This window comes from Podarcis cretensis (assembly GCF_951804945.1).
Source record: "Podarcis cretensis genome assembly, chromosome: 2".
Lineage (NCBI taxonomy): Eukaryota > Metazoa > Chordata > Lepidosauria > Squamata > Lacertidae > Podarcis > Podarcis cretensis.
The window spans coordinates 20,902,987-20,930,622 of NC_137171.1; the positions used below are offsets into that span (position 1 = coordinate 20,902,987).

The 27,636-nt window shown below is 46.7% G+C and overlaps 1 protein-coding gene across 8 annotated transcripts in view; it reads left to right on the forward strand.

Moving 5' to 3' along the window:
• Positions 1–24,700, forward strand: part of ITGA7 (integrin subunit alpha 7) — a 90,368-nt gene extending 65,668 nt beyond the window's left edge. For all 8 annotated transcript variants that reach the window (XM_079965358.1, XM_079965359.1, XM_079965362.1 and 5 more), the window contains 20 exons: positions 365–572; positions 1,489–1,682; positions 3,469–3,557; positions 3,728–3,855; positions 5,258–5,353; positions 6,136–6,197; positions 6,450–6,619; positions 7,424–7,573; positions 7,882–7,994; positions 8,385–8,574; positions 9,459–9,542; positions 9,637–9,716; positions 11,353–11,430; positions 13,393–13,495; positions 14,750–14,926; positions 16,610–16,711; positions 16,907–17,020; positions 17,876–17,974; positions 19,524–19,649; positions 22,070–24,700. In XM_079965358.1, coding sequence (XP_079821484.1) covers positions 365–572; positions 1,489–1,682; positions 3,469–3,557; positions 3,728–3,855; positions 5,258–5,353; positions 6,136–6,197; positions 6,450–6,619; positions 7,424–7,573; positions 7,882–7,994; positions 8,385–8,574; positions 9,459–9,542; positions 9,637–9,716; positions 11,353–11,430; positions 13,393–13,495; positions 14,750–14,926; positions 16,610–16,711; positions 16,907–17,020; positions 17,876–17,974; positions 19,524–19,649; positions 22,070–22,249 — 2,543 coding nt within the window. In that variant the 3' untranslated portion in view covers positions 22,250–24,700. The remainder of the gene's footprint in view (positions 1–364; positions 573–1,488; positions 1,683–3,468; positions 3,558–3,727; positions 3,856–5,257; positions 5,354–6,135; positions 6,198–6,449; positions 6,620–7,423; positions 7,574–7,881; positions 7,995–8,384; positions 8,575–9,458; positions 9,543–9,636; positions 9,717–11,352; positions 11,431–13,392; positions 13,496–14,749; positions 14,927–16,609; positions 16,712–16,906; positions 17,021–17,875; positions 17,975–19,523; positions 19,650–22,069) is intronic.
• Positions 24,701–27,636: the final 2,936 nt, after the last annotated feature.

The window sequence follows — 27,636 nt, forward strand, 5'->3', positions numbered from 1 at the left end:
AAGCAAGAAGTTGAGAAAAGGGAGAACAAATCTGGCTACCTAGGATTTAAGAAATAAGCTTGTTCACATGTGACTTTAAGCAGTTTTTCAATGAAACAAAATTGTGAAAATAACAGCTTTCATTTACATCCCCCACCCAAATGAAATGGACAGTTTCTAAGCACTGGTGGTTCGTACAACGTTCATTGTGTACATGCACATGTGCACATTAAGTTCAGAAGCCAGGAGTTGGACCAGTGTTGAGATCTTACGACTTTAAAGCTTTTATTGGTGATTTGGGGACCGCATACGTCTTTTCATACTAACACCTTTCCACAACGGCCTCACCCTCCGTGATCACTGACGTGCTTTTCTGTTGTTCCAGGGTTTTCCCTTGACTCTGGAGTGGGGATTACCAGGAAGAACGAGATGAGTTTTGTAACAGGGGCTCCTCGAGCCAACCACACAGGGGCTGTGGTGATCCTGCACAAAGACAACGTCAACCGCCTGGTGCCTGAGGTTATCATCCCAGGAGAGAAGCTCACTTCATCCTTTGGCTATTCCTTGGCTGTGGTGGACCTCAATCATGATGGGTGAGCAACATGGGATGGAGGCAGCATTCTGCTTGAATGATGCTTGGGCCCATTCTCTGTTTTAAAGGCTACCATGGTCCGTTGGGTGGTAATAAGAGCATAAGCTGCCCTACTAGCAGGAGTTACAGCACAGGTGGGCAAGGGGGTACAGGAGAAGTTGGAGCTGGGTTTGGCTTACAACTTGCTCCAGTGATTTACAAGATAACAGACTCCTAACACACATTGTGAGAGCCACTGTGGTGTAGCAGCTAGAACAGTGTCAAACTAAACTAGAGGTATGAAACCTGAGCCTCTCCTAATGTTGTTGGACTCCAATGTTCATCAGCCCCAGCTAACCATGGCCAGGGATGATGGGAGTTGTAGTCCAATAACATTTGGATGTGTTTTTCCCTCTTGGATTGTGGGTGGGGTGGGGTGGGGATAGGGTTGCCAATATTTCAGCTGGCTAATGTAGCATCTTGAGGTGCAGACACTACTACTGCTGTTTATCTCCGTGATACAAAAGGCTACACCTGCCTGGTTTCTGCACATTAAATTGTCAATAAATGCATAGTAACAGATCTGGCTGTTGTTGTTTTTTCTGGTGGATTAACAATCCTGCAGAAAGTGAGCTGCGTGTGGGAAAGTAGAAGTAGCTACATCCCATCTAAATTTTGGATTCCCATTATTCCATAGGATTAGCAACTCCACTCTTGGAAAATATGTGGGCAATAATGTCTTCCCTGTGGGCTTCCCCTAGCAGGGGAAAATAAGACTCATAGCACAGTGAATGAAGAGTAACAATGTGTGGGTTTTGCTATAAGAGGTTTTGAGTCGCTTGCTCTGTTTCTCATTCTGGGTATCCAACGTGGCTACGGATACCCTGAGAGCAATGGGTGTTTCCATGGCAGCCACACTCACTGCATGTTGTCTCTAGCTGGATGGACTTGGTGGTCGGAGCACCGAACCTCTTTGACCGCAAGGAAGGGATCGGAGGAGCAGTCTACGTTTACATCAACCAGGCAGGGCACTGGGACAATGTCCTCCCCATCCGCCTCAATGGTTCCTATGACTCTATGTTTGGTATCACTGTGGGGGCTGTTGGAGACCTCAACCAAGACGGCTTCCAAGGTGAGAGAACTGAGAGAGCCTGTGGCTGTGGGAAACTGTCCGGTGGGGGCTCTTGAACTGGTCTGCTTGAAGTATGTGGGTTTAGAGGCAGGGGATGTCCTGTCAGGGGTCACAGGGGAAGCACAGTGGTATCCAATCAATGGCCTGAGTCAGCAATTCAAGGCATGAGTCCAAGGCACCAACAGCACCTGCAGGACCACGGAGAGCTCCCTGTGGCAGCTAAACAAGCTGTTGCCTCTGCAAGCACCTAGCTAGAACTGAAGCCTTCTATATGCTGACTGGACAAGTAGTGTAGTATGGCCGTCCTCCCAAGAGAGGCTGACTTGTTGTTAAAGGGCTCCTTTCCTTATTTTGCAGTCTTTGACTCCTGTGGTTTGGAGAGACAGAGCTACTATGGGAGACTTCTCTGAATTAGAGGAGAGCAGCAGGACTGTGTCCTCCAGCTGAGAGGATCTGGGTTACTGTTTTGACATATCTCCACTGGTTTTGAAGTCATTGGGGGAGGCATAGCGAAGCTGCCCTATACTGAGCCAGACCATTGGTCTGTCTGCAAGCTCCCCAGGGTTTCAGATGAAGGACATTTGCAGCCCTACCCGGGGATTGAACCTGTGACCTTCTGCATGCTATGCAGAGAGATGCCTAGCTGCTGAGATAATGGGTTCTGATGAAGTTCCTGGAAATTCTTCCCTGCAGGATGGAGCTAGAACCTCATCCTCCTCTGAGATATCCATTATGCAGTGCATGGTTTCTTTCTTCTTTTTTGTGAAATAGTTTTTATTTGATTTTACAAATTCATTCACATAAATAATATTATTAAAAATAATAAAAGTTGCACAAGAATCTTCTGAATCTTAAGACTTCCCTCCTCCGTGGGTTCTTGAGTAACTTTTTAAACTGCATATTATAAGTCCATTTATTTTGCAGTCCTCCATTGTATCCAATATCTATGTATCATTGCAAGAGTTATTTAAAACCTGCCAAAGGGTTCAAGTGTTTACAATGGTCTTTCAGATACCATATAAATTTGTCCCATTCCTTCTTGAAGTTTGATCCTCCCAATTTCTGATTTTCCCAGTTAATCTTGTCATCTCTGTGTAATGTAATCCAATAGTTTCATCTACCAGTCCACCCTGGTAGGTATCTTGTCCTCTTTCCATCTCTGGGCAAAAAGCATCCTGCATGGTTTCTAGGTCATGGTTCATAACAAGGGAAATCTAGGAATCGAGCTTTGTGTCTGCATTTGAAAGCCATCTCCCTTAGCATCAGTGGAATGAACTTCCAAGTGCGCATGTTTATGATTGAAGTGTTTGGCTCTTGAGGATCAAGCTGGGAGAAAAACATGGGCAGGTAAAAGGAGGGGGAGTATGTGCGAATGTGAAACAGGAAAAAACACACACAAGAGGCTATGATGATCTCAGAGGTGTGGATGTCTTGTGCTGCCCTGGTTTATGTGATAAGATAGAGCAAGTGTGCCTGCTTTGTAGACTGCTATGTACATCAAGATGATCTGTGGCAGTATGCAGTTATGTAAGAGACTCAAATTAGGATGGCTGCGTGTGAAATGCTGGCAGGTGAGTCTGATGCATCTGCAGCCATTTTTGCCCAGGCTTGTATCTATACGTATCATGTGACAATAGATGGGGCTTTCTTTATGTGGCATTGTGGCTCTTCAGTATATCTGGGTAGAAATATACATCTCAGTTCATTTCTGAGAGCCAATATGAAGTCCAGAAATGTGGGAGGACAAAGACAGTTCTTACCATTGCTGTTGTTCGTTTTCTTCCAGACTTTGCAGTGGGAGCCCCACTGGATGGCGATGGCAAGGTCTACATCTATCACGGAAGTAATTCAGGGTTTGTCACCAAACCTGCTCAGGTCAGTCTCCCTTATCCTCACCTTGCAGTAAAAGGGAGCGGTTTGGGGAACACTGTGTTCCTGTGGCCTTCCTCCCCTTTCTCTCTTGGCTGTGCATCCTTCCTTTGCCCTCACCCCAAATCCCGATCCAATTTATCGCTACCCTGTTTTGCCCCTATCATCCTCTGCAGATTCTGACTGGGGAGAGTGTTGGCGTCAAGATGTTTGGATATTCCTTTTCTGGAGGGTTGGATATTGATGGCAACCTCTACCCAGATCTCCTAGTGGGGTCTCTTTCCAACACAGTAGTCCTATACAGGTGAGCATAAAAAAAGACAGAGGAACAAATCCTCATTGATTTGAGATGCGTAAAATACATTGCAGTACAGCAACTAGTCCTATGGATTCACAGTCTGACCGAATTTAACCCACAGTCTGTCTCACACAGTTGCTTTCCCTTAAGAAGGAATCCTTCAGCCAGCAACTTTACATGCATGGGGTGCTCCTCTTTCACTGGGAGATTCTTTTGTCCTGTCTTGCTTGCAAGCAGAAGACCAGATAGCAAGAGGAGGTCCCTGTGGCAGGGCAGACCCACCAACAGAGAATCAGTACAAGAAGCAGATTAGGTCATACCAGAGCATCAGAACCCCATGCTGCCTATTTAATCCATCAAGGTCTGGTATATCTGTACGATTTGCCAGGTTCAGTGTAGGAATTTGAGACCAAGGTGGCCTTAGTGATTGTAGGATTCTGGCCCAGGGGAGTGCTGACTTGGGGGAGACTTTAGGACTCTCTGGGTGACTAGGTTTTGGTGTCGTGACCTCTGCCCGGTGTCCCCATTGCCATGCTCCTTGTCTCTCAGGTCCCTCTATTTCACTGGTGCACTTTGGTAATTTTTTTAGACTCTGGACTTAATACTCTTGCAACAGTGGGGCTCTTTAGATGGCAATGTGAATTATTTCACTTCCTTTGGAATGGGATAAGCCAGGGGCCATGACACATCCATGGGCTCTGTACAGAATCTCCTGAAAGCTGCTGACCAACACAGAGGAACTTGACACATAATCTAAGGTCACCAAGGGACAGTGGCGTAGCGTGGGTTATAAGCACCCGGGGCAAGGCAAGTAATTTGCGCCCCCTAACCCATGGATTTGCGCCCCCTAACCCGTGGATTTGCGCCCCCTAACCCGTGGATTTCCCTAACCCCCAGATGTTGCGCCCGGTGCGGCCGGCCCCCCCTGCACCCCCCACGCTACGCCACTGCCAAGGGATGACACCGAGACTGTAGTCCAAATCCAGAACTCCTGCAGCCAAACCGTTCTGCAAAAGAGATTGCTTATTTCAGCACAGGAAGGTGGCTGGCTTCTGGACTCCATCACCACTGTGATGTGACTGTTCAGACTTTTGTAAAATGTAAAATAATGTTGCTGCTGCTGCTGCAATGTGTGTCAGAAAGAGGCTGATAGAAAGCATGGATGTTGTTGGGACTTTGTATGGGGAAACAGAGAAAGCAAGACAGGGAAGATAAAGTATCTCTTCGCTTACATCTGGGAGCTTTCCCATCCTTACTTGGATGTTCTGTTGGAGCTTCCTTGAACACACAACAAGCAACACCCTTCTTAAGAACTCTGCATTACCAAGCAGGGTCCAATGACACACACCCCACCCAAATTTGTCTGCAAGTGACCCAATCACTTATGAATGTCCAATCTACATTTTAGATCCCGACCTGTCATCCGCATCTCCAGAAATGTCACCATCTCTCCCCAGAATGTTGACCTGGAGGCCATGAACTGCCGCCACCATGTGGGCATCTGGTGAGAACTAGTCTTCTTAATGCACAGTCTCTTTCCTTGCTTCTTTGCCGCTCTTCCCGTTTCCTTTTGCAGGTGATGCCAAATGGTGCTTTCATGGATGCGCCTATACACCTGTTGCCTTATCCTCTTGCATGTTAGGTATGCCCCAGTTTGAAAGCACACCAGTGCAACTGGATAAATAGGTACCACTGCGGCGGGAAGGTAAACGGCATTCCTGTGCACTTCGGCTTCCGTCACAGTGTCCCATTGCACCAGAAGCAGTTTAGTCATGCTGACCACATGACCCGGAAAGCTGTCTGTGGACAAACACCGGCTCCCTTGGCCTGAAAACGATATGAGCACCGCAACTCCACAGTCGCCTTTGACTGGACTTAACCATCCAGAGGTCCTTTACCTTTTGACCGTTATCTGATCCAGTGGACCTAACACTGTGCCAATCACCTGCATGGCTCTATGGGTAGGATTTTTACAGTCACCAGAGCAGAGCTATCTGATGGTTTGGACGCCTTATTTTTCTGGAGCTGTTTGTCCAGTTAGTGTATCTCCTGCCAGAATCCCACAGTGCAGGTGTGGTCTTTGGGGTACATCTAACGATTTGGGGGGAGACTCAATGTTGCCCAGGGGGAGTGACGCACTTCAATGTTCATAGCCCTCTTAATCCAGGACTAGTCCTCTTTAACTCTAGAAAATGGAGCTACCCCACACCCAAGATATGTTCAGGCCTGCTGAGCTCAGGAGAGCTCTACTGTTAATAAGAGTCTCTTCTCTGCTTCCTTCCTTAGCATGGATGTGAGAGCCTGCTTCAGCTACACTGCCAACCCCCCAAGCTACAGCCCGTCCATCAGTGAGTATTGGCTGGGCCTCACCAGTAGTTACTTGTTGTCTTTGTGGTGCTTAGCTAGGTTACAAGGCAGCGCACTGTGTTCCCCACCCCCCTGTTGCATCTGGACTTTGTAGTAGTATCTGTTTCTCCGCACTGAGATAATAAGGAAACCCAGGAGATGCTGAATCCTGACACCAATAGAAGGAGCTTTCTGTCTCTTCCTCTTTTGCCCTCTCCCTTGCCCCAACTCACAGCCTCCGCTCCTTCCCCCAGTGCTTGAGTACACTTTTGACGCCGATACCGACCACCGGAAATCAGGCCAGGCTTCCCGAGTCACCTTCCACAACCGGAAGCCCACAGACGCCGAGCACCAGTTCTCCGGGGTAGTGGAGCTGCCCCAGCAACATGTCCGTTCTTGTACCAAGGCCACACTGCAGCTGAAGGTGGGTCCCTCACTGGAGCATCTTTGGGCTGTTAGAACCACCTGCAATAGCTTTGGGAGATCAGCCACTTAAAAGTAATTGAGGAATAAAGGAACTTGGGAGTTGAAGGGAGCGGTATGGCAGCCCTGTTTAAGCACTAAGCTTATCCCTCCCACACCCCAGCTTTCTAGTATCCCTGAGTTAGAAATCCTGTTCTGGGTCACTGGGTGGTATACAAGCCCATGGGACACGGGTGGCGCTGTGGTCTAAACCACTGAGCCTCTTGGGCTTGCTGATCAGAAGGTTGGCGATTTGAATCCCTGCGATGGGGTGAGCTCCTGTTTCTCTGTCTCAACTTCTGCCAACCTTGCAGTTTGGAAGCATGCCAGTGCAAGTAGATAAATAGGTACCACTGTGGTGGGAAGGTAAACGGCATCTTTGTGTGCTCTGGTTTCCATCACGGTGTTTATGCACCAGAAGCGGTTTAGTCATGCTGGCCATGTGACCGGGAAAGCTGTCTGTGGACAAACGCCGGCTCCCTCGGCTTGAAAGCGAGAGGAGCATCGCAACCCCATAGTCGCCTTTGACTGGGCTTAACCATCCAGGGGTCCTTTATCTTTTTACCTTTATACAATCTCATGCTGCGGGTCAGGAGGCAGGAACATTTTTTTCTGACAAGGGCCACGTTCGTTTGACTGTAATCTGTTTAGGGCCTGGACAGGATCTGAGCAGCAGGGGGTTGGAATTTGTTGTCATTTTGTGGGAGAAAAGGGAGTCATGGGAATTTTCTCTCTCCATAAAAAACAACAACGGCCTCTGTTGCAGGACCAAGTCCGGGACAAGCTGCATCCCATTGTGGTGATGATGAACTACAACATCAAGCATGCCCGCAGCAAGCGCCAGGCCCAGGGCGCCACACTGGGCCCACTAATGCCGGTGTTGAATGTTGTGCCACCCAGCACTCAGAGGACAGAGGTAGGCATGTGTGACAGCAGCTGGATCCAAGGCTGAAGCCTGGATCCCCTTCAACACGTGAGCAGCAAAGGCATGTTTCATTGAGAGAAACAAATGAAGAGCCTTATGTCTTGCCATTTATTCTGTCTCCCCTGTGCATTTTGGCTTGTTCAAAGATCTGCACTGTGCATTGGGTTGTGCACTATTGCAGCTTTTAAGCCAGTGTTTGTCTCCTGTAGGGGGTCTTTGTAAGAGTGCCTCTGGAGCTGCCCCCGCTTGTAGCTCTGCCATGCCCCCTCCCCCCACCTTTGGGTGTTGTGTTCCTCCAGGTGAATTTCCTCAAGCAGGGATGTGGGGAGGACAAGATCTGTCAGAGCAACCTACAGCTGAACTACCGGTTCTGTTCTCGTGTTGATGACGCTGTATTCCATCCCCTGCCCAGGTAAGAGCAGAGTATGAATTCTCACTTGGCGGTATCATTGATATGATTATTTGGTTTTGCTGTGTTTTCTGTTCTTATAAATCACTGGAGGGGTGGGGGCTTGCTGGGGCTAAAAGGTGGTACAAAATTTTTTTTTTCTAAAAATTAAAACAAATAATTTTAGCAGAAACGTTTCTGGTGTCACACAGTAGTTGTGAGTGCAGAAACACGCAAGTTGCTGTGCCTTACCGTGCAACTCCAACACAATGGCATCCCTCCTAGATTTTTGTGAAGGGATGCTGCAGAGGTCAACCTTAACAGGCAGCTGGTTGAGACCAGGACCAGTTCACCTAGGCATAATCCCAAGAAAACCCCAAGGCCTTCATGGTAACCTCTCTTCCTTTCCTCCAGAGGCGATGATGGCTTGGATGTTTTTTCCATGAGTGACCAAAAAGTCGTAGCCCTTGAGATCCATGTCACCAACTTTCCTTCGGATGCAGCTGAGCCACAGCGGGATGGAGACGATGCCCACGAAGCCATGCTGCTTGTCTCTCTGCCACCTACCTTGTCCTATTCTGCTTTGCGCCTCTACGATGCCATGGTACATGTTGGAAATGGCTGTAATATACTGTATAGTCCACATAGGGGAGCATAGGAAAGAGCTGATCTATAGGATTGGCTGTCACAGATCTGATGGCACTCAGAATAGATGCTTCCAGCGGCGGCTGGTGCCCTTTGGGACTGGTAGGGCAGGCCAACAGTAAGTGGAGCCAGAACCAATGAGAGGCAGAGCCTTGGGGGAATCAAGACAGGTTTGTGGAGCACTGCCTCATTTACCCTAATGGACCAGTCTCCACCAGCTGCTTCCGCAAAGGAGGCAGCTACCTCTGTGGTTGGAGGCTGACTGGAGTTTGAGCCGCTGACTTCCAAGGAGGTTGCTTTAAATATTTGTGCAAAACATAATCGCCCTGCTCTTAAGCCAGAAAAGGCTACCAGAGCTGCTTACAGTCAAATAGTTAAAAAAAACAAGGCAGTCCCCACCCACGGGCTTACAAATACACAATTAAAATACACAATACAAAGGGAATGGCGAGGGGAAAGGGGAAAGAAGCAAATTCAAGCACCAGTTCTTGAAGCTCTTAAGAAAAGCTAGGGAACACATTTGGCAACTTTTGATGGTAACTTAGAGTAGTATAGGCTATTGAGCTATTATTTATATATAGCTCAATGAATGGCAATTTCCATATCTTTCCATTGCTTCAATCCTTACCATATTTTTCTAAATTATTTGAAATCTGATCTTTGGGGTGTGGAAATTGTTTGAGCTGAAAATATGCAGCCATTTATTCTCATCATATTGTTTGGGGTCCTTGGTGCAGGATTTAGATTGGTGTGGGTTGGTAGGTTTTGTTTTCTTGTTAGCATAGATAAACACACAACCCTGCAAACCTTCTGATGGTGAAAGAAAAACCTTGTCTTTCATAGGAGAAGGCCCCAACCTGTATGTCTAACCAGAGTGCCTCTTATATGGAATGTGAGCTTGGGAACCCCATGAAACGTGGAACACAGGTGAGGTTCAGATCTGCACCACCACTCCCCTCCCCTCCATGCTTCTTTCACAGCTCTTATTTTCACCTTAAACCCACCCCATTTCTCTCTTCAGGTCCGGTTCTACCTTGTTCTGGAAACCTCAGGCATTACCTTGGAGACCACCGAGCTGGAAGTAGGGCTAAACCTTAGCACGTGAGTAGGGCATCCCTTCATCCCCAGAGCTGAGCTTGCTAGATCCAAAGCAAAAGCACATTGAAGGAGCTCCTCCGCAAGCAGTGCAAGACCTGTACAAGCTTATTCGGGTAAATTTGATGGCCCTGAGCTCAGATCTTGCAAGGTCAGCCTCCAAAAAATATAAACTGCTAGGCAACTTGGGTTTGCATGTTTTTGGAACTCCTTGATTAATCTTTTGCTATCATCATGGGATTGTAGAAATTAGGTCAGGGGAGGCTGCAATAGGAGTCAGGCAGTTTATCAAGGAAAAGAGAGGGTACAGGTAGCAGAGATTGGCATGTGGGGATATCAGTCCCTGTCGTTGGGCTACTTCCATCCAAACTGGTGTTTATTGCAGCTGTATTCTGCAAAATAGGGACGCGGGTGGCGCTGTGGGTAAAACCTCACCACCTAGGACTTGCCGATCGCATGGTCAGTGGTTCGAATCCCCGCGGCGGGGTGCGCTCCCGTCGTCCCAGCGCCTGCCAACCTAGCAATTCAAAAGCACCCTCGGGTGCAAGTAGATAAATAGGGACCGCTTACTAGCGGGAAGGTAAACGGCGTTCCGTGTGCTGTGCTGGCTCGCCAGATGCAGCTTGTCATGCTGGCCACGTGACCCGGAAGTGTCTGCGGACAGCGCTGGCTCCCGGCCTATAGAGTGAGATGAGCGCACAACCCTAGAGTCTGGCAAGACTGGCCCGTACGGGCAGGGGTACCTTTACCTTTACCTTTATTCTGCAAAATATTCTTGACCAGTGCTGTTTTTCAGGGGATACTTGAGGGTACGCAGTATTGGCACCTCTTTTTGTTGTTGTTAAAAAGTGTGGCACTTACTGTAAACATGGTGAGTACTGGCACTTATTTTTCTAGGGAAAAAAGCACTGTTCTTGACACAATAATTGCTGGTTGGTTTAGCCTGCTTTATTAGTTGTTCTGCCATACTTCCCCAGTAGGGACACAGGTGGTGCTGTGGTCTAAACCACCGAGCCTCTTGGACTTGCTGATCAGAAGGTTGGCGGTTCAAATCCCTGCAACAGGGTGATCTCCCGTTGCTCTGTCCCAGCTCCTGCCAACCTAGCAGTCTGAAAGCATGCCAGCGCAAGTTGATAAATAGGTACCGCTGCAGCGGGAAGGTAAACGGTGTTTCCGTAAACTCTGGCTTCCAACACTGTGTCCTGTTGTGCCAGAAGCGGTTTAGTCCTGCTGTCCACATGACCCAGAAAGCTGTCTGTGGACAAACGCCGGCTCCCTCAGCCTCAAAGCAAGATGAGTGCCGCAACTGCATCTTCAGTCACCTTTGACTGGACTTAACCGTCCAGGGGTCCTTTATCTTTACCTTACCTTTACTACAACATTGCAGTCCATAGGGGCTTTAGTACAACAAACTTAAACCATAAGTGTTGTAAAAAAACGTATGGGATGTCGGCAGCATCTGCACTGAAAGGAAGCATTGTGACTACCCTGAAATCTTTTAGGCACAAACAATATTGAAAGTGAGCTTGCATATGATCACCATGATAGCATCACGAGCGCTAATCAGCATGAATGTGCAATAAAACAGGATGTCTGGAGAGACCTGTAAGCTAAACTCCTGCAACTCTCTTCTCTCCCACAGGATCTCAGAGCAGCCTGGGTTGGCCCCAGTTCAGGCACGTGCCCATGTGATCATGGAACTTCCTCTCTCCGTTTCTGGGTAAGGGTCACATGAGGGTAGTTCACACCCAGTTTAAGTTAACGCGACTTCATAGTCAGAGTGTTAAAACGTTTTGCACCTGCTGAGAGATGCATCCAGAACAGAAGCATTCTTGAAGCATGCATGATAAAAAGCCACATGGAATTTAATACAGTGGTACCATGGTTCTCAAACTTAATCTGTTCTGGAAGTCCGTTCCAAAACCAAGATGCATTTTCCCATAGAAAGTAATGCAAAATGGATTAATCCGTTCCAGACTTTTAAAAACAATCCCTAAAACAGCAATTTAACATGAATTTTACTATCTAACGAGACCATTGATCCATAAAATGAAAGCAATAAACAATGTACTGTACTATAACATAATTTAGTATTTTAGATGATAAAAATGAAAATTACATTTTTTTCTTACCTGCACTAATGATAGTGATTGTTTGGATGGGGGGATTTTATCCATTTCCACAGTCACACAATCAATCAATCAGTAGCTGAACTGGGTTCCACACAGTCACAAAAACAAATTAAACTAAAAAGCATCAAAAACAAAAATGCAAAATAAATAGCAAAAACAAAAGTGCTAAACTTAATCTGTTCTGAAAGTCCATTTGACTTCCAAAATGTTCAAAAACCAAGGCACAGCTTCTGATTGGTGCAGGTGCCCTGGAAACAAAAGCCAACAGTCGCAATGGATGTTCAGCTTCCAAAAAATGTTCGAAAACTGGAACACTTACTTCTGGGTTTTTGGAGTTTGAGAACCAAAGTGTTTAAGAACCAAGGTTTTTTAGAACCAAGGTACCACTCTATTTGCTCATGGATCATTCTTAAAAAAATCTACCTTGTATTTTAAATTTTGATATAGCAATTCCCGCATGTCATTCTTCCATGAAGCCCATTCCAAAATGCTCCAATGGTGGAAAAGTTGCATTGTAAGAGGAATCGCATGCAAATGTGTTAAATATGTGTATTTTGATACACAAGTCAGTCCCCACTCCCAGCCTGCCTTGACCTTCTCTGCCAATCATAGACATTCACATAGATATTTTCTCCACTTATGGGTGGTGAACTGCACACCAAAATAAACTGGTTGTGTCCTGAATCATTGGTACCAGGGGCAGTGCCGTATTTACATATAAGCTAATCAAGCTATAGCTTAGGGCCCCGCTCTCTTGCGGCCCCCCAGAAAATTTAAAGGGGGAAAAAACTGGGTGTACATTTCCAATATATAAGATGAAAAACAAATAAAATAAAACCTACATACCTTACCTATTAGGTCCATAAATTACCATTTATATTCAACACAAAAAACAGCGGCAATTTATTGTTGACAAAGGACAGCTGGACATATAAAGGACAACTGGACACATAAAGGGCCCCATTACCTTCAGTAGCTTAGGGCCTCATCAAACCTAAATCTGGCCCTGACCAGGGGGCCTGTTCACATGGCCAAAGAGAATAAATCGAAAAAGCTACGCTGCTTGTGCACAAAACTCAATGCGCATCCATACAGAGCAGATTAGCAGAGATTGAGGTCACGTCCACCCCATACATTTAAAGCTTTCTTATACCTCTTTGACCTTCATGGCTTCCTCAGAGAATCTTGGGAATTGAGGTTTGTTCAGGATGCTGAGAGATGTGAGGAGACCTGTCACAGAGCTGCAATTCCCAGCACCTGTGATGTGGCCTGGGCTTTTTTTTCTCCAGCTTCCCATGTACCCTCATGTGGCGTAATGGTTAGAGTGTTGGACTAGGACCTTGGAGAGCAGGGTTTGAATCCCCTCTCAGCCACAAAGCTCACTGGGCGACCTTGGGCCAGTCACCGTCTCTTAGCCTAACCCTACCTCGCAGAGTTGTTGTGAGGATGGAATGGGGATGACGACGACAACAACCACGTACATCACCTTCAGCTCCTTGGAAGAGAATAAATAATCTAATTAATAAACAATCTCTTCTTTTTCTCTGCAGAGTGGCCGAACCAAATAAGCTCTTCTTCAGCGGGGTGGTGCGGGGCGAAAGTGCCATGAAGAGGGAAAGCGAGGTGGGCAGTCCTTTTCTCCTCCAAGTGACGGTGAGTGACACTTGTCCCCTCCAGATCGAAGCCTTGAGCTGTCGTTCACAACCCCTTCAATCAGAGTACAGTGGTGCCCCGCAAGACGAATGCCTCACAAGACGAAAAACCCGCTAGACGAAAGGGTTTTCCATTTTTCGAGGCGCTTCGCAAAACGAATTTCCCTATGGGCTTGCTTTGCAAGACGAAAACGTCTTGCGAGTCTTGCGAGTTTTTTCCCTTCCCCCCCCCTTTTTCTAAGCCGCTAATAGCCGCTTAGCCGCTAATAGCCGCTAATAGCGCTAATCCGCTAAGCCGCTAATAGGGATGCTTCGCAAGACGAAAAAACCGCTAGACGAAGAGACTCGCGGAACGGATTATTTTCGTCTTGCGAGGCACCACTGTATTTCTAGAGTATCGTAGCCAGTTACTGCTAGAACTCAGGAGGTTTGGAGGTGGGAGTCTGTTCTGAATAGGGAATGGGATCTAGGGTGTTTGAGATAAAGAGATTGTGGGTTTTTTGTTTATGGTTACTGTGTCCTCCCTGTGCAACTGCTGATTTACTTTCTTCCTTTCTCTATATATCAATGGGATATCCTGCTCCAATAATCTTAATCAATCAAGCGAACATTTATTGTGTGTTACTAAAAGCCATTACAAATTCAGTTACAGATCCAGCAAGTCAATTAAAACCTGTTAAAAGAAACCCAGAGATATAGATCCAGTTACAATAAGTCAAATTAATGAATCGCCTGCACAGTATTGTCTTTTATATAGCTGGCATGAGTACTTTTTTAGCGACTTTAGAAAATAGGGCTGTTTTGCATGTGACGAGCAGATCACAGCCAGATAATAACCAACATATTTTCACTTCAGGGTTCTGTCCCTGTGGCGGTGCCAGTGTCTGTTCCAAAAATCTCTTTCTGGGGTTTTGATAGTGCTGACAATGGAGAATATAATGGGGGAGATCTTCTCCCTCACCTACCCCACAAATACAAAGAATAATCTTAATCAAAGTTACTTAGATTAATCATGAAATATGTATGTGCCTTTTCAATGCATATTTATGGATGGTGGGGATTTCACTCGTGTTAATAACTATTGGAGGGGGTACTGAGTCCAGCTTAATGCAAAGCACACAAGTGTAACCTTGTTTATATGGAGTAAAACCCAGGGGGTGGCGCAAGGTTGGAGGAGGAGTTTGCTTCCCTTCGGCACCCAGTTTCCTTTTCATTCTCCTCCAACACAGCTTGTCCCTCTCTGTCCACACACCAGGTCTCAAACCAAGGCCAGTCCCTGAATACGCTGGGCTCAGCCTTCCTCAACGTCATGTGGCCGCATGAAATTGCAAATGGAAAGTGGCTCCTCTACCCACTGAAGCTGGAGCTATCGACCCAGCCTCAGCATCGCGCGATCTGCAGCCCCAAACCCAACTCACTCAATCTGGCTCTGGTAGGTGGACAGGGGTTGCATGATAAGCAGGCAACGTTGATGATAGCACTCATCTCCTCTCTTCCAGGCAGATACGTCTTTGATTCTGGTACTAGTTGCCATGGGGTTGTTGTTTTTTTTAAGGTTCATTTGTCATTTTTATGATGAACATAAAAATAGTAGTCAGGTCCTCCCGCTCCTGCCAGGTTCTTAATAAATACCTGCTGTTTGTAATAGTGAAAGCACAATTAATATTGTTTATTCATGATTTCTCCTAGGGATGTTCAAACATTGCCCATTCTTTTTTTGCAGTTATTTCTGCCTTCCTGGGTGGGAAATTTATCTGTAGAAAGAGATGTGGTTTTTTGTTTTTGCATTGATACGAAGTGCACAGTTCCTGGTTTTTGTTGTTCTCTGCATCGTATACACAACCGGCAGGTGGATGCAAAGTAGATGTGCCACTGGCCACTCATCTGTTCTTAGGAGACCAGTGGACAGACAACTCTGCCACAGCCTAACTCCCTCCAGCAACTAACATGGTGGGAGAGGAGGGGCTAGGATTGCTTCCTCCCCCAATCAACGAAGATTTGTTAACTGGTTAAATCACAGATCATTCCCTGTCCACAAGGATTTGTTTTATGCGGTTTCCCGCACCAAGACACGGTCAGGTTCTAATCACCTCTGTTCAAAAGCCCCATCTTCTGTGTGCAGTTGGCCTTGCAAAAATACAGGGCTGGCTTTGTTTCACATTCTTCCTAATTCAAAATTACAGACATAACATTAATCTATCAGGGGTCAGGAAACTTTTTCAGCAGGACTGGCAGAATCCAGGACCAAGGAGAAGAGTCGGTGGAAGAAGATTGGAAAAAAATTAAAGTTTATCTTCAAAAATATTGTAAAATTAAGGATTGCTAGAAAGATGCTGGGAAAAGAAAATTATGTGGTTTTAGCAGAAATGATATAAAGGATTAAGTAAAAATGAATTGGTGAAAGAGAGAATGTAAAACTATAGTATATTAAGATAAATTATTAAGATAAAAACAAGGTTGGAAGGATTTGCTGAAACAACAGATGGATTTAGAATACAAAAATGGGAGGTGTGAGGAGGTCAAGGAAATAAGCAAAGGAAAGAAAGCCATGTAAAGGTTTGATCTGTTCTTTTTTTATTGTATTTTTTCTGTTTTTTATTTTTATTTTTTCTCTTTTTTCTCTTTGTAATTTTTAAAATTCGAATAAATATTATATATATATATATAAAAAAGGAAACTTTTTCAGCAGGGGGCCGGTCCACTGTCCCTCAGACCTTGTGGGGGGCCGGACTATATTTTTGGGGGGGAAATGAACGAATTCCTATGTCCCACAAATAACCCAGAGATGCATTTTAAATAAAAGCACACATTCTATTCATGTAAAAATATGCTGATTCCTGGACTGTCCGTGGGCCAGATTTAGAAGGCGATTGGGCCGGATCCGGCCCCCAGGCCTTAGTTCGCCTACCCACGATCTAATTCATCAATTCACGTGTGTATCAGTTTGCTGGTGGGTTTTTTCTGCCTTGTGTCTGGTGTGTGTGTTTAATGGCTCCTCGACAGTTGCCTTCAAATCGGTTGCTTCCCTGAGGCAGCGGTGAGGACCAGTTTTTGGTTTGTGATCAGAAAACGACACGTTTCTGAAGTGTCCCCAATCCCTTGCTCTTTTCTTCAGGAGCCTCTTCACCAGGGTAGGAAGAAGCGAGAGGCGGAGCCGCCTGAGGTGCCTGCCAACCGGCCACTGACTTATTGGGGAAAGCAAAAAAATGTCACGTTGGTGAGTGAGATTTTTCACGTTGAAAGCATTATGTCTTCCGGCCCTCCACTCAAATTTTGCTGTCTCTTAACCCGTTTTTCATTAAACAACAACCTTAAACACCTGGGTTTTGATGGATCACTGATGTGTAGGATATAATTTCTGGCAAACCGACTGGTACTAAAATCCTTGATGACTCTTTGCCTCATGCTTCAGGACTGTGCTGTGGGGACTGCTCATTGCCAGCTCTTCCAGTGTCCTCTCTACAGCTTTGACCGTTCAGCTGTGCTCAGCATCTGGGGCCGTCTCTGGAACAGCACCTTCCTAGAGGTTAGTTGGGCTCCCCCTGCCGGATATTAGATGAGCAGCAATATGTGTAAACCTCTGTGGTAAAGGTAGAGGTAAAGAGACCCCTGACCATCCAGTCATTGCGGCGCTCATCTCGCTTTATTGGCCGAGGGAGCTGGCGTACAGCTTCCGGGTCATGTGTCCAGCATGACTAAGCTGCTTCTGGCGAACCAGAGCAGCGCACAGAAACACCGTTTACCTTCCCGCCGGAGCGGTACCTATTTATCTACTCGCACTTTCACGTGCTTTTGAACTGCTAGGTTGGCAGCAGCAGGGACCAAGCAACGGGAGCTCGCCCCGTCACGGGGATTCGAACCGCCGACTTTCTGATCGGCAAGTCCTAGGCTCTGTGGTTTAACCCACAGCGCCACCCGCGTCCCTTAAAAAACCTCTGGGGTAGACTGCGCAAATTAAGGACTTCTTCCTGCCCAGCTAATTTCAGGTTACAAATAATATGTTTTGGGGAGTACCTCCATGAATTGTGTGGCTTGACTCACAGCGGTAATTGCTTGCAATCCTAGATGAGAGAGTTCCACTTAAAAGGGCCATTTAGAACCTAAAATGAAGTTATGCATCGGACGCAATGTAACCCTTGCAATACTCATGGCAATGGTTTTCAGTATCCTAACTGCAGGCTTGTCCATTGCCTGGGATAACTCTGTTGGTAGCGCAAGGGACTCTTAATCTCAGGGCCATGGGTCTGAGCTCCACATTGGGCAAAAGATTCCTGCATTGCAGGCAGTTCGGCTAGCTGGCACTCAGGGTCCCTTCCAACTCTACAGTCCTATGATTCTATGACTCTTGGTTGTTCTGAGCCCTCTTCCCTTTTGCCTTTAGGAGTACTATGACACAACATTGGTGGAAGTGATTGTTCGAGCCAGCATCACCGTGAAATCTACCATCCGCAACCTGGTTCTGAAGGATGCCACGGCGCAGGTACCGGAGCCTCACAGCTTAGCTCATTTGCCCCTTGTTATTTTCCTTGCGCAATCTGAAATACTTTGCAGCCAAGGACAATTTGTATCTTTAGGTTGTGAACTGCCCTGTGATCTTTGGGCGAAGAGCGGCGTACAAATTTAATAAATGAATAAATGAATAAATGATTTCTACAGTTATGCCTTTCTCACTGTCCCCCCCCCCCCCGTTGCTGCTGCCGGGTCAGAGAGAAGAGGAATCTTAACTGAAATGATATGATGATGATGATGATTTATTTATTTATATTATTATTTATACCCCGCCCATCTGGCTGGGTTTCCCCAGCCACTCTGGGCGGCTTCCAACAGAATATTATAATACAATAATACAATAGTCTATTAAACATTAAACAATAATGCAATAGTCTATTAAACATTAAAAGGGACGTGGGTGGCGCTGTGGGTAAAACCTCAGCGCCTAGGACTTGCTGATCGCATGGTCGGCGGTTTGAATCCCCGTGACGGGGTGAGCTCCCGTCGTTCGGTCCCTGCTCCTGCCCACCTAGCAGTTCGAAAGCACTTCTAAGTGCAAGTAGATAAATAGGTACCACTTTATAGCGGGAAGGTAAACAACATTTCCGTGTGCTGCTCTGGTGCTGGTTCGCCAGAGCAGCTTCGTCACGCTGGCCACGTGACCCGGAAGTGTCTGCGGACAGCGCTGGCTCCCGGCCTCTAGAGTGAGATGAGCGCACAACCCTAGAGTCTGTCAAGACTGGCCCATACGGGCAGGGGTACCTTTACGTTTACTAAACAGGGCTGCCTTCAGATGTCTTGTAAAAGTCTGGTACAGTAGTTGTTTTTCTCTTTGACATCTGGTGGGAGGGCATTCCACAGGGTGGGTGCTACTACTGAGAAGGCCCTCTGCTTGGTTCCCTGTAACTTGGCTTCTCGCAGCGAGGGAACCGCGAGAAGGCCCTCGGCACTGGACCTCAGTGTCCGGACTGAGCTGATGGGGGTGGAGACGCTCCTTCAGGTATACTGGATTGAGGCCGTTTAGGGCTTTAAAGGTCAGCACCAGCACTTTGAATTGTGCTTGGAAATGTACTGGGAGCCAGTGTAGGCCTTTCAAGACCGGTGTTATGTGGTCTCGGCGGCAGTTCCACTTCTCCCTGTCCCAGTAAAATATGCAATGCCCATTTAAAAAGGGAGGGGGGGAGGATACGAAAATGAGGAGCGAGATACTGTCCAAGAAAACAAGCCTTTTAAATCAGATATGGGCTTTTATGCACATAGCCCAGAGTGTTGCTAACAGTATTGGCATGGGATGCCATGCAGACTGAACCTCCTCCCTATGCAAATGGCAGTAGCAGACTGTCCAAAGAGACTACCAGTCTGTAAGCACCCTTAGTTTGATCACAGTCTTTTGTTTCAGAAAGTGCCAGTGAGAGTGGTGCCTGTTCCTCGGAGAGGGAGGTGGTTTTACAGCTGAGCTGAGCAATGGCTCAGGCTGCCATTCTTCACCACATTTTGGTTTGCTCTCTCACTTTCTGCAACCTTGCTTTCCCCCCCAGATCCCAGTGATGGTCTACTTGGATCCCAGCGTAGCCGTGGCACGAGGCGTGCCTTGGTGGATCATCCTCATTGCGGTACTAGCTGGGATCCTAGTGCTGGGGCTGCTCGTCTCCATCCTATGGAAGGTGAGCTGGCCTGGAGAAAGGGGCAGCGGTGACCAGGGTGGTTCTGTGAGGCTTTGCCCCTCTTCCAGGGGTTGTGGGCTCTCCTTCCTTGGAGGTTTTTAAGCAGAGGTTGGATGGCCATCTGTCATGGATGCTTTAGCTGAGATTCCTGCATTGGGGGTTGGACTTAGATGATCCTCAGGGTCTCTTCCAACGCTACAATTCTACGATTCTGTGATGCTGGAGCAGAGTTTACAAGGTGGTTCCAGTTTACTTCATCACACTAAAATTTGAATCTGGACAACAAAGGTCCATTATTGCAAATAATTGCCTTGATAAAGACCCTTGGAGATTATTCCCATTGCAACAAATGTCCAACCCCTAGAGGCCATTCCCCACAGCCGCAGAGCCCTGAGGTCACATTCTTTCAAAACAATTGGACTGTATCAGATGGGATTTACATTTTGAAGTTAACTGCCTGGTGGCAGGGAACCTAAAGCCTCTACCTTGTGGAGAATGATGGGAGATGGAGTCTGCTTGAGTGAACACAGATGAGTCTTAGGATGCCATCCTGTTGCTGCTGCTCGGGCCTTTAGACCCCATCCCTGGAGACAGGTCATATGCAAAGCTGATAACGCCATTCATACTTCTCCTCGCTCCCAGTGCGGCTTCTTCAAGAGGACAAGCCGGGAATCCAAATACTCCACGAACTATTACCGGGCTCGGCTGGCCATACAGCCGTCTGATGCCGATAGGCAGGCCATGGAGGCCTAGCGGTAATGCCCGGCCTCGCCACCTGACTGACCCCCTGCTTGTACCTGTGTGGGAGTGAGGGCACAGATGTGGGAATGGGAATAACAAGTGATGGAGTGCTCTTAATGTGAGCTCACTAAAAATATTAGTGCATGTGCAAGCAAACAGCAGGCCAGTGGACTTCCAAGTATGCCCTCAGTGCACCCGGGAGTGTGTGTGTGTGGAGGATTTTGCAGATCGTAACATACAAGAGTGATTACCATTATTTTGTGCATGTGGATTTCTTGGTGGGTTGCAAGGATGTTGACTGTTAACAATACATAGCCATGAAATCATCCACGGATAGTCAAGGACTTCAGGAAGCACTAGCACCAAAAGCCTAAATGCTGTTGGAAATGACGGTGTGTGAGTGTGTAGCAGAATATAATTCTGCAAATGCCTTGAGAGTTGGGTGCATGCATGCAAAAAAAGCAGGAGTGTGAAGTACTTAGCTGCTACTCAGGTATATGCTCACAAGTGCAGATGACAGTCTATAAAATCCTCAGGCTAGTTAAGATAGCTGGTGCCTGGATGGCATTGCTGGGCACCCAATGAGGTCCCAAACCCACTGCAAACCCCTGAAGCCCCCAGGCTCTACTACATGTTCTCCTTAGTGGCACTGCTTGTTCTAAGTAAGTCAGCAGCTAGAGGCAAGGGCAAGGAGCTGCTGCCTCTCTCTCTCTCTCTCTCTCTCTCTCTCTCTCTGGATGCACTGGGCCCAAAGTGGGAGGGCAACTGGATGGACAGCAGTGAAAACAAGGAGGAGGCGGGCCCACTGAGGACATCCTGCCCCTGATCCCACTTCCCTCTCAGATCTTGGAGCTGATACTGGGTCTGTGTGTGAATGTGCAAGGGATTAGAAACTATGTCACAACAGGGGCACACCCAGATGGTTTTACTTTATGGGAACAGATACCCAAATTCAGCACTTCTGACCCTCCAGTGTCCAGACATGCAGATCCTTCTATCTAGTCTTGTTTTATCTCCTCCATCCCTGCAAGCTACCACAGCTGACAGGATGCGTACTGCCAAAACGCCTGGCTTCCCATTACGACTGTCGGAGTATCTGCCTTTTTCCAGAATATTTCCTGTGCTGTAGTAGCGTTGGGGAACCTGTGACTCACCAGATGTTGATGGGACACTTTCTTCCACCAATGCTAGCCAGCATGACCAAGCGCCAGGAATGATAAGAGCAGTAGTTCAACGACATTTGGAGGGGCACAGGTTCCACCCTACAAGCCCAGAATATGGTAAACGTCTCCCTGGATGTGGTGCAAAAGTGCAAGACGCTTTTCAGTAATCAGCTAGCAAATGCACACAGGAGGGGAAATCTGTAATGGCTGCAAGGGGGTGAGAGTGCCCTGATGAATGAATCCTCACGAGTGTTTGTGAGTGTCAAAAGTGCATGCTAATAGGCTATGTCTTCCCGATGCATGGTGTGTGGTGAGCAGACTCCATCCCAGGGGATGAAGAACGGGGTCTGGAGAGGACCCATGGGAACATACATCATCACCGCTGGTTACAGCTCTGGATGCAGCCCATGGGTTGGTGGCAAAACAGCGGGCATCCTGCCCTGCCTTCCAGCAGTTCCATTAGGGAATCTGTTTGTTACTTTCATAGATTGAATATTGTTGCTTCTTCTTCCCCAGCTTGGCTTCTTCAAACGTGCCCGCTACCATGAAGACAAGGTGCCGCAGTATCACGCAGTCAAGATTCCTCACCAGGAGCGCCAGCTTTTCCGGGAGGAGAAGACGGGCACCATTACCAAGAAGGACTGGGTCACTAACTGGAATGCGGAGGGCGATGGTCACGTTCCTGTCTCGGCCTAGATACATCCCTGCCCTGGCCTCCCTGTGGCATGCTTCTGATTGGCAGAGAAAGCTGCTACTAGATAAACCTTTGTGTTGGCACCAGCCTGGCTGATAGTAGGGTTCCTTGCCTGCTCTCCTCTCTGGAAGATCTGCAGACACAGGGCTGCCCCTTTCTTGTGGGGATTCAGCAGAGATTCAGGGGGACACGTGCTTAACCATGGAGGTTACGGTGACAGATTCTGCAAGGCCAAAGGTTGCTAAGGATATTTTTTTCTGGTATTCTGCTTTTCCTTGTGAAGCTGGGCAGCAGCCGATGCAGAAAACTGAACCAGCAGTAGGAGGAACCCTCTATTTCTAGTTTCCTAAAGCCTTATCTGCTGGGAACAGAACTTTGTGTTTTGCTGCTGAGAGTTGGAATAGCATCTATCACTGTTTACTCCGCTGCAAATGGGGCATACATTTTGCTACAAGACCTGATTCTTTGGGAAAGAGAAGAACCTGGATTCCTTGGGTGTGTTAGAAGGGTTCAAAGCCAAAAAAACCCACACCCAACCACCCCTGGTGAAGAAGACGAGAGATTCCCCCTTCTTGAGCAAGATCACTTTCTTCATGCTAGCTTTTTGTAATTTATTTTGTCTAACTAATATTGGAAAGCCTTGATGCCTGAAGTTGAGAACTAGGTTGGGTTTGAGACAGCATGCTTGAGTGCAGGAGTGAATAACCTGCAGCCTTCCATATGATGTTTGACTCAAGCTCCCATCAGTCCCAACCAGTGCGGCCAAAATGGTGTGGGGTGATGGGAAATTGTAGTCCAGCAACATCTAGAGAACCACATGTTCTCCATCGCTGGTGTAATAACAGAAGTTCTTCAATAACGTTGGTGGCTCTCTGGTATGGTTTGCAGCTTTCTCCAAAAACAAGGAAGGCTATTGTCATTCTGGAAGGATATCAATGCCAGTCTTAATCATATGCTAATAACCACAGCCTGGGTAGGGGGCAAAGTGGCAAGGGCAGGGCCTGCAGGAAAAACATTTTTAAAAATTGTTCCACACAATGAATGCAGAAGGATACCTCCCAGCCCCTCCTTCCTCTTCCTTGGTCACCATGTGGCAGTGGCAGCTATAGTTGGGTTGTCACACATGTGCGCTTACACACACATACAACCTCCTTCCTTGGTGGCCTAGACAACTCCCCTGCCTCTTTTCCAACAGTTCCTTCTTTGTAACATTGGTATGCAGTGACCTTCCTCGCTAGCGTAGTGTGAGGATGGTGAGCAGGATAAGCAGAATACTTCACAGCCCTTATTGAAAACGTCACTGAAATTTTGGATGATAAAAATGGCAGCCAGGGTCAAGCCCCCTACCCTTCTCTACCACACCCTTCAACATTTATCCGATGAAAATAGGGACGTCCCATTCCATAATGATGATTTTACTATTTATAGCCCACACTTCTTACTAGGTTGCCCCAGGCACTCCAGGCAGCTTCCAACATATATAAAAACATAATGAAACTTTTTTTAAAAAAAAAAAAAGAAAAGAAAAAAAACCCTCCCTATACATTCTGACAGCTCAGGGCTCAGATAACCCTCTAACATTTCTCCAATGAAAATAGGGACATCCTAAGGAAAAATGGGACATTCCGGGATCAAATCAGAAACTGGGATGGTTTCTAAATCAGGGACATCCCTGGAAAATAGGGACACTTGGAGGGTCTGATCTGTTGAACTACACTGTTGACGTAGATGTTTAATGCAGGAAGAAAATGGATTTCTTTAAATCATAAAGTATCAGAAGTTGGTGGGTATAGGAGACACTGGCTTCCCAGTATCCTTACTAAAAGGGTTCACTGCTCTAGAACCTCTTCTGACCACTCTTCAGGAAGAACAGGTGCCTATAACCCTTTTTTTTACTGGTGCCCTTAGATCCTACATTCAACTCCATGCTTTCCAACAAGCTGTGCCTTTTCCAAGGTCGGGGGGGGGGGGGGGGAATGTTAATACTAATCTGAATTTTGCAGGAAGGACTGTCCCTTCCAATCTCTTGTCAGACGCAAATGGTGACAATTTGCAGGCGGCCATTGCTTTCAGATCTACCTTTTTGTGATTGTTGATTGTAAAATAACAAAACTACCGTTCCCAGGATTCTCCGCGACTGTTAAAGTGGTATAAAGAGTGCTTTAAGTGTAGGGCGTGTGGATGTGACCAGAATCACTAGTGGGTAGAATAAGGTGTGGAAAAAGCAGGGCAAGAGCTTTCCACCTTGGAGCATTTACTGAAACTCATAAAAGCAAGACCTTGCAGCAAACCCATTCAACCCATTGTTGAATGGCTTTTGGAAGGGAGGCCAGAGTTAGTGCAGTAGAAACGGCAAAGGACTATGGCATCTCAAAAGACTACAGATCCACCGAAGCATAAGTTCTCCAGTCCACACTCCAGTTTATGCCATGCAATAAATCTGGTAATCTTTATTGTGCAGCAAACCTCTTTGCTGTTAAATGACTGCTGTGATCAGGGTCTCGGCTGCAGTGGGTTTATGTTGCATTTCTCAGAAGGTTGGCAGCAAAATGAAAGTGCTTGGCTGATAAAGGGAACACAACTCCCCTACTTGGGCTAAGAGAAAAGAAGGGAAACTCCCAAACAACCTCCTGCATGGTATCTGGATTACGCTGCTTGAAAAACACAGAAGGCACCTGCGGATTGAAAACCAGCCTCCTGCTGATGAAGTGTAATACATTAAGCATGAAACTTCTTAATAACGTATCTGGGTAGAAATCCCTCAGGGTGACATTCAGTTGCAAAGGACACTGAGAAAAGGCTGTAGGCACACTTGGGTTTTTTATTTTTCCTTGTCATGCTCCCAAACAACTGTGTGTTATGCCAAAACACAACAGCTACGATGGAGGGGCTCATAGCATTCACACTCCCAAGAAGGCCTTGGATCTCCCATAGTGGAGCCTTGGATTCAAACAGAAATCAAGCATTGCGCTCTCTCTCTCTCTCTCTCTCTCTCTCTCTCTCTCTCGTCTCTTGCTTCCAGCTCTGAACAAGGGTCTTTGTCTTTCCAACTACCAGACAGTTAAGGGAGGGGGCCTACCAATTTGTCTTAATGGAACCATTTGCTGGATCCAGGAATTAGGAGGGTCTCTGCATAACAGCCTACCCCACCCCAAACAGATACACCATTTGCTTCCAAAACGTGCAACAGAAGACGCTATTGAAACCACAACAACTGCACTGAGGATTTTAGCCATAAATAAAATTATTTCACATGGTAACATCAGCACAGCATATGGCAGAGAGAGCAAATTTACTGTCCATACATGACTTGGGGCTGGGTGTGCAAGAGGGACAATCAATTAGGCAGATGGAGCAACTGAGGAACTTTTGGCACTTCCTCTGTAGGGACCCAGATCTGTTATAATAGGGTACCTTACAGCGGTTTTTGGACTACAGCTCCCATCATCCCTTGCTTTTTGCTAAGGCTGATGGGAGTTGGGAGTCCTCCATATTCGGGGGGGGCACCAAGTTTGCTTCCCCTGTGTAAAAATGTGAACTATTTCACAAATGAACAAACCATTGCAATGTGCGCCTATAAGCACCTCAATTTCCCTCTCTGTTTATTTGCCTCAGAAAGGCGACATGCTCACCTATGTGCTGCTGAAAGTGTAACTGGTGGTTGGAGTTATTGACATATCTGGCCCTTTAGCGCACATGACAATAAATAAAGTTCCAGGTCGTTAATACAATCCTATATAGCTGTTAATTGCAAAAATGACCTGCTTATTCTCTGGCTCTACTTTCTGGAATATTGTGAAAACTTTATTCGAGCAGAAGGAGACTGTAATAATCATTTAACAGGAAGAGTGGGTGGGGATTGAGGAAGATTTAATGGCAGCAAGCCTAGAGGAAGCTATGAAAAAGCAAATATCAAGACTAATTCACAGCAACATATGGACAAGATGTAAACAAAGCTTATATTTAATGTACAGCCCCACCTGCCTAGAGAGACAGGGTGAGTTACTGCAATTTTAAAAAATCTTGTTTAAAAAAGTCTTATAAAGGTAAAGGTAAAGGGACCCCTGACCATTAGGTCCAGTCGTGGCCGACTCTGGGCGCTCATCTTGCTTTACTGGCCGAGGGAGCCGGCGTACAGCTTCCGGGTCATGTGGCCAGCATGACTAAGCCGCTTCTGACGAACCAGAGCAGTGCACGGAAACGCTGTTTACCTTCCCACCAGAGCGGTACCTATTTATCTACTTGCACTTTGACGTGCTTTCGAACGGCTAGGTTGACAGGAGCAGGGACCGAGCAACGGGAGCTCACCGTGTCGCGGGGATTCGAACCGCCAACCTTCTGATCGGCAAGTCCTAGGCTCTGTGGTTTAACCCACAGCGCCACCTGCGTATATTCAGGGCTATTTTTCAGCTTGAGCTCACTAGCGCTCAGCTCCTGACCTCTCAGGTGGGCATCATGGCCATTCTAAGAGAACAAGAGAGAAGTTCATGGTGAGCTCCAGCACCTCTTTTTCTAGAAAAATAACACTGCATATATACATATTCACACTTTACATTCTTAATTAATGCTTAACATACCCTATATATACACAAACAAAAGTACTGTGTGAGCTGCCCTGGTGAAAGATTTTGAGGTGCAATTTTGACATAATGCTATATCAAATCATGACTCAGTGCAAATGCAAGAGGTTTCCTTCTTCAGACAAACCATAAGCTTGTCCAACCAAGAATGTGTTGGAAATCCTTGGAAACTATGACCCAAGTCTGAGGCAAGTACTCTTGTGAGAAAAACCCAGCAGAGTTCTAACATGGCAAAACAGGGAGCCAAGAAAACTGTGGAAATATAAGCTGTAAAACCTTTAAAACGTGCTCTTTCCAGTGAGTTCCAAAATGTCCCCTTTAATACAGTGGTACCTCGGGTTAAGTACTTCATTCGTTACAGCTTGTTCTTCCCTCTACAGGGCAGAGTGTCATGGTGGTTTCACCCTCCCATACAGGTCCTGGGTGATATTCTTCTTTGGTGATTACTCATAGCTGAGTAAGATTGTCTTCCATAATCATGGTTTTAACAATGAGTCCGTAAGTGACTGTGGAGGCCAATTCTGGATCCACACGTCCTTCCACAGTGTGGACACTGGTTTCCGGGCAGGAGTTGATCATGGTGTGGATTTGCCAAGTGTGCCTTCCTCTTAGCACGTTTCTCCCTTTTGTCCTGAGTTTGAGTGTCTTCAAAGCCCATGACACCTTTGGTCAAGGCTGTTCTCCAACTGGAGCGCTCGCAGGCCAGTGTTTCCCAATTGTTGGTGTTTATACAGTGGTACCTCAGGTTAAGAACTTAATTCGTTCTGGAGGTCCGTTCTTAACCTGAAACTGTTCTTAACCTGAAGCAC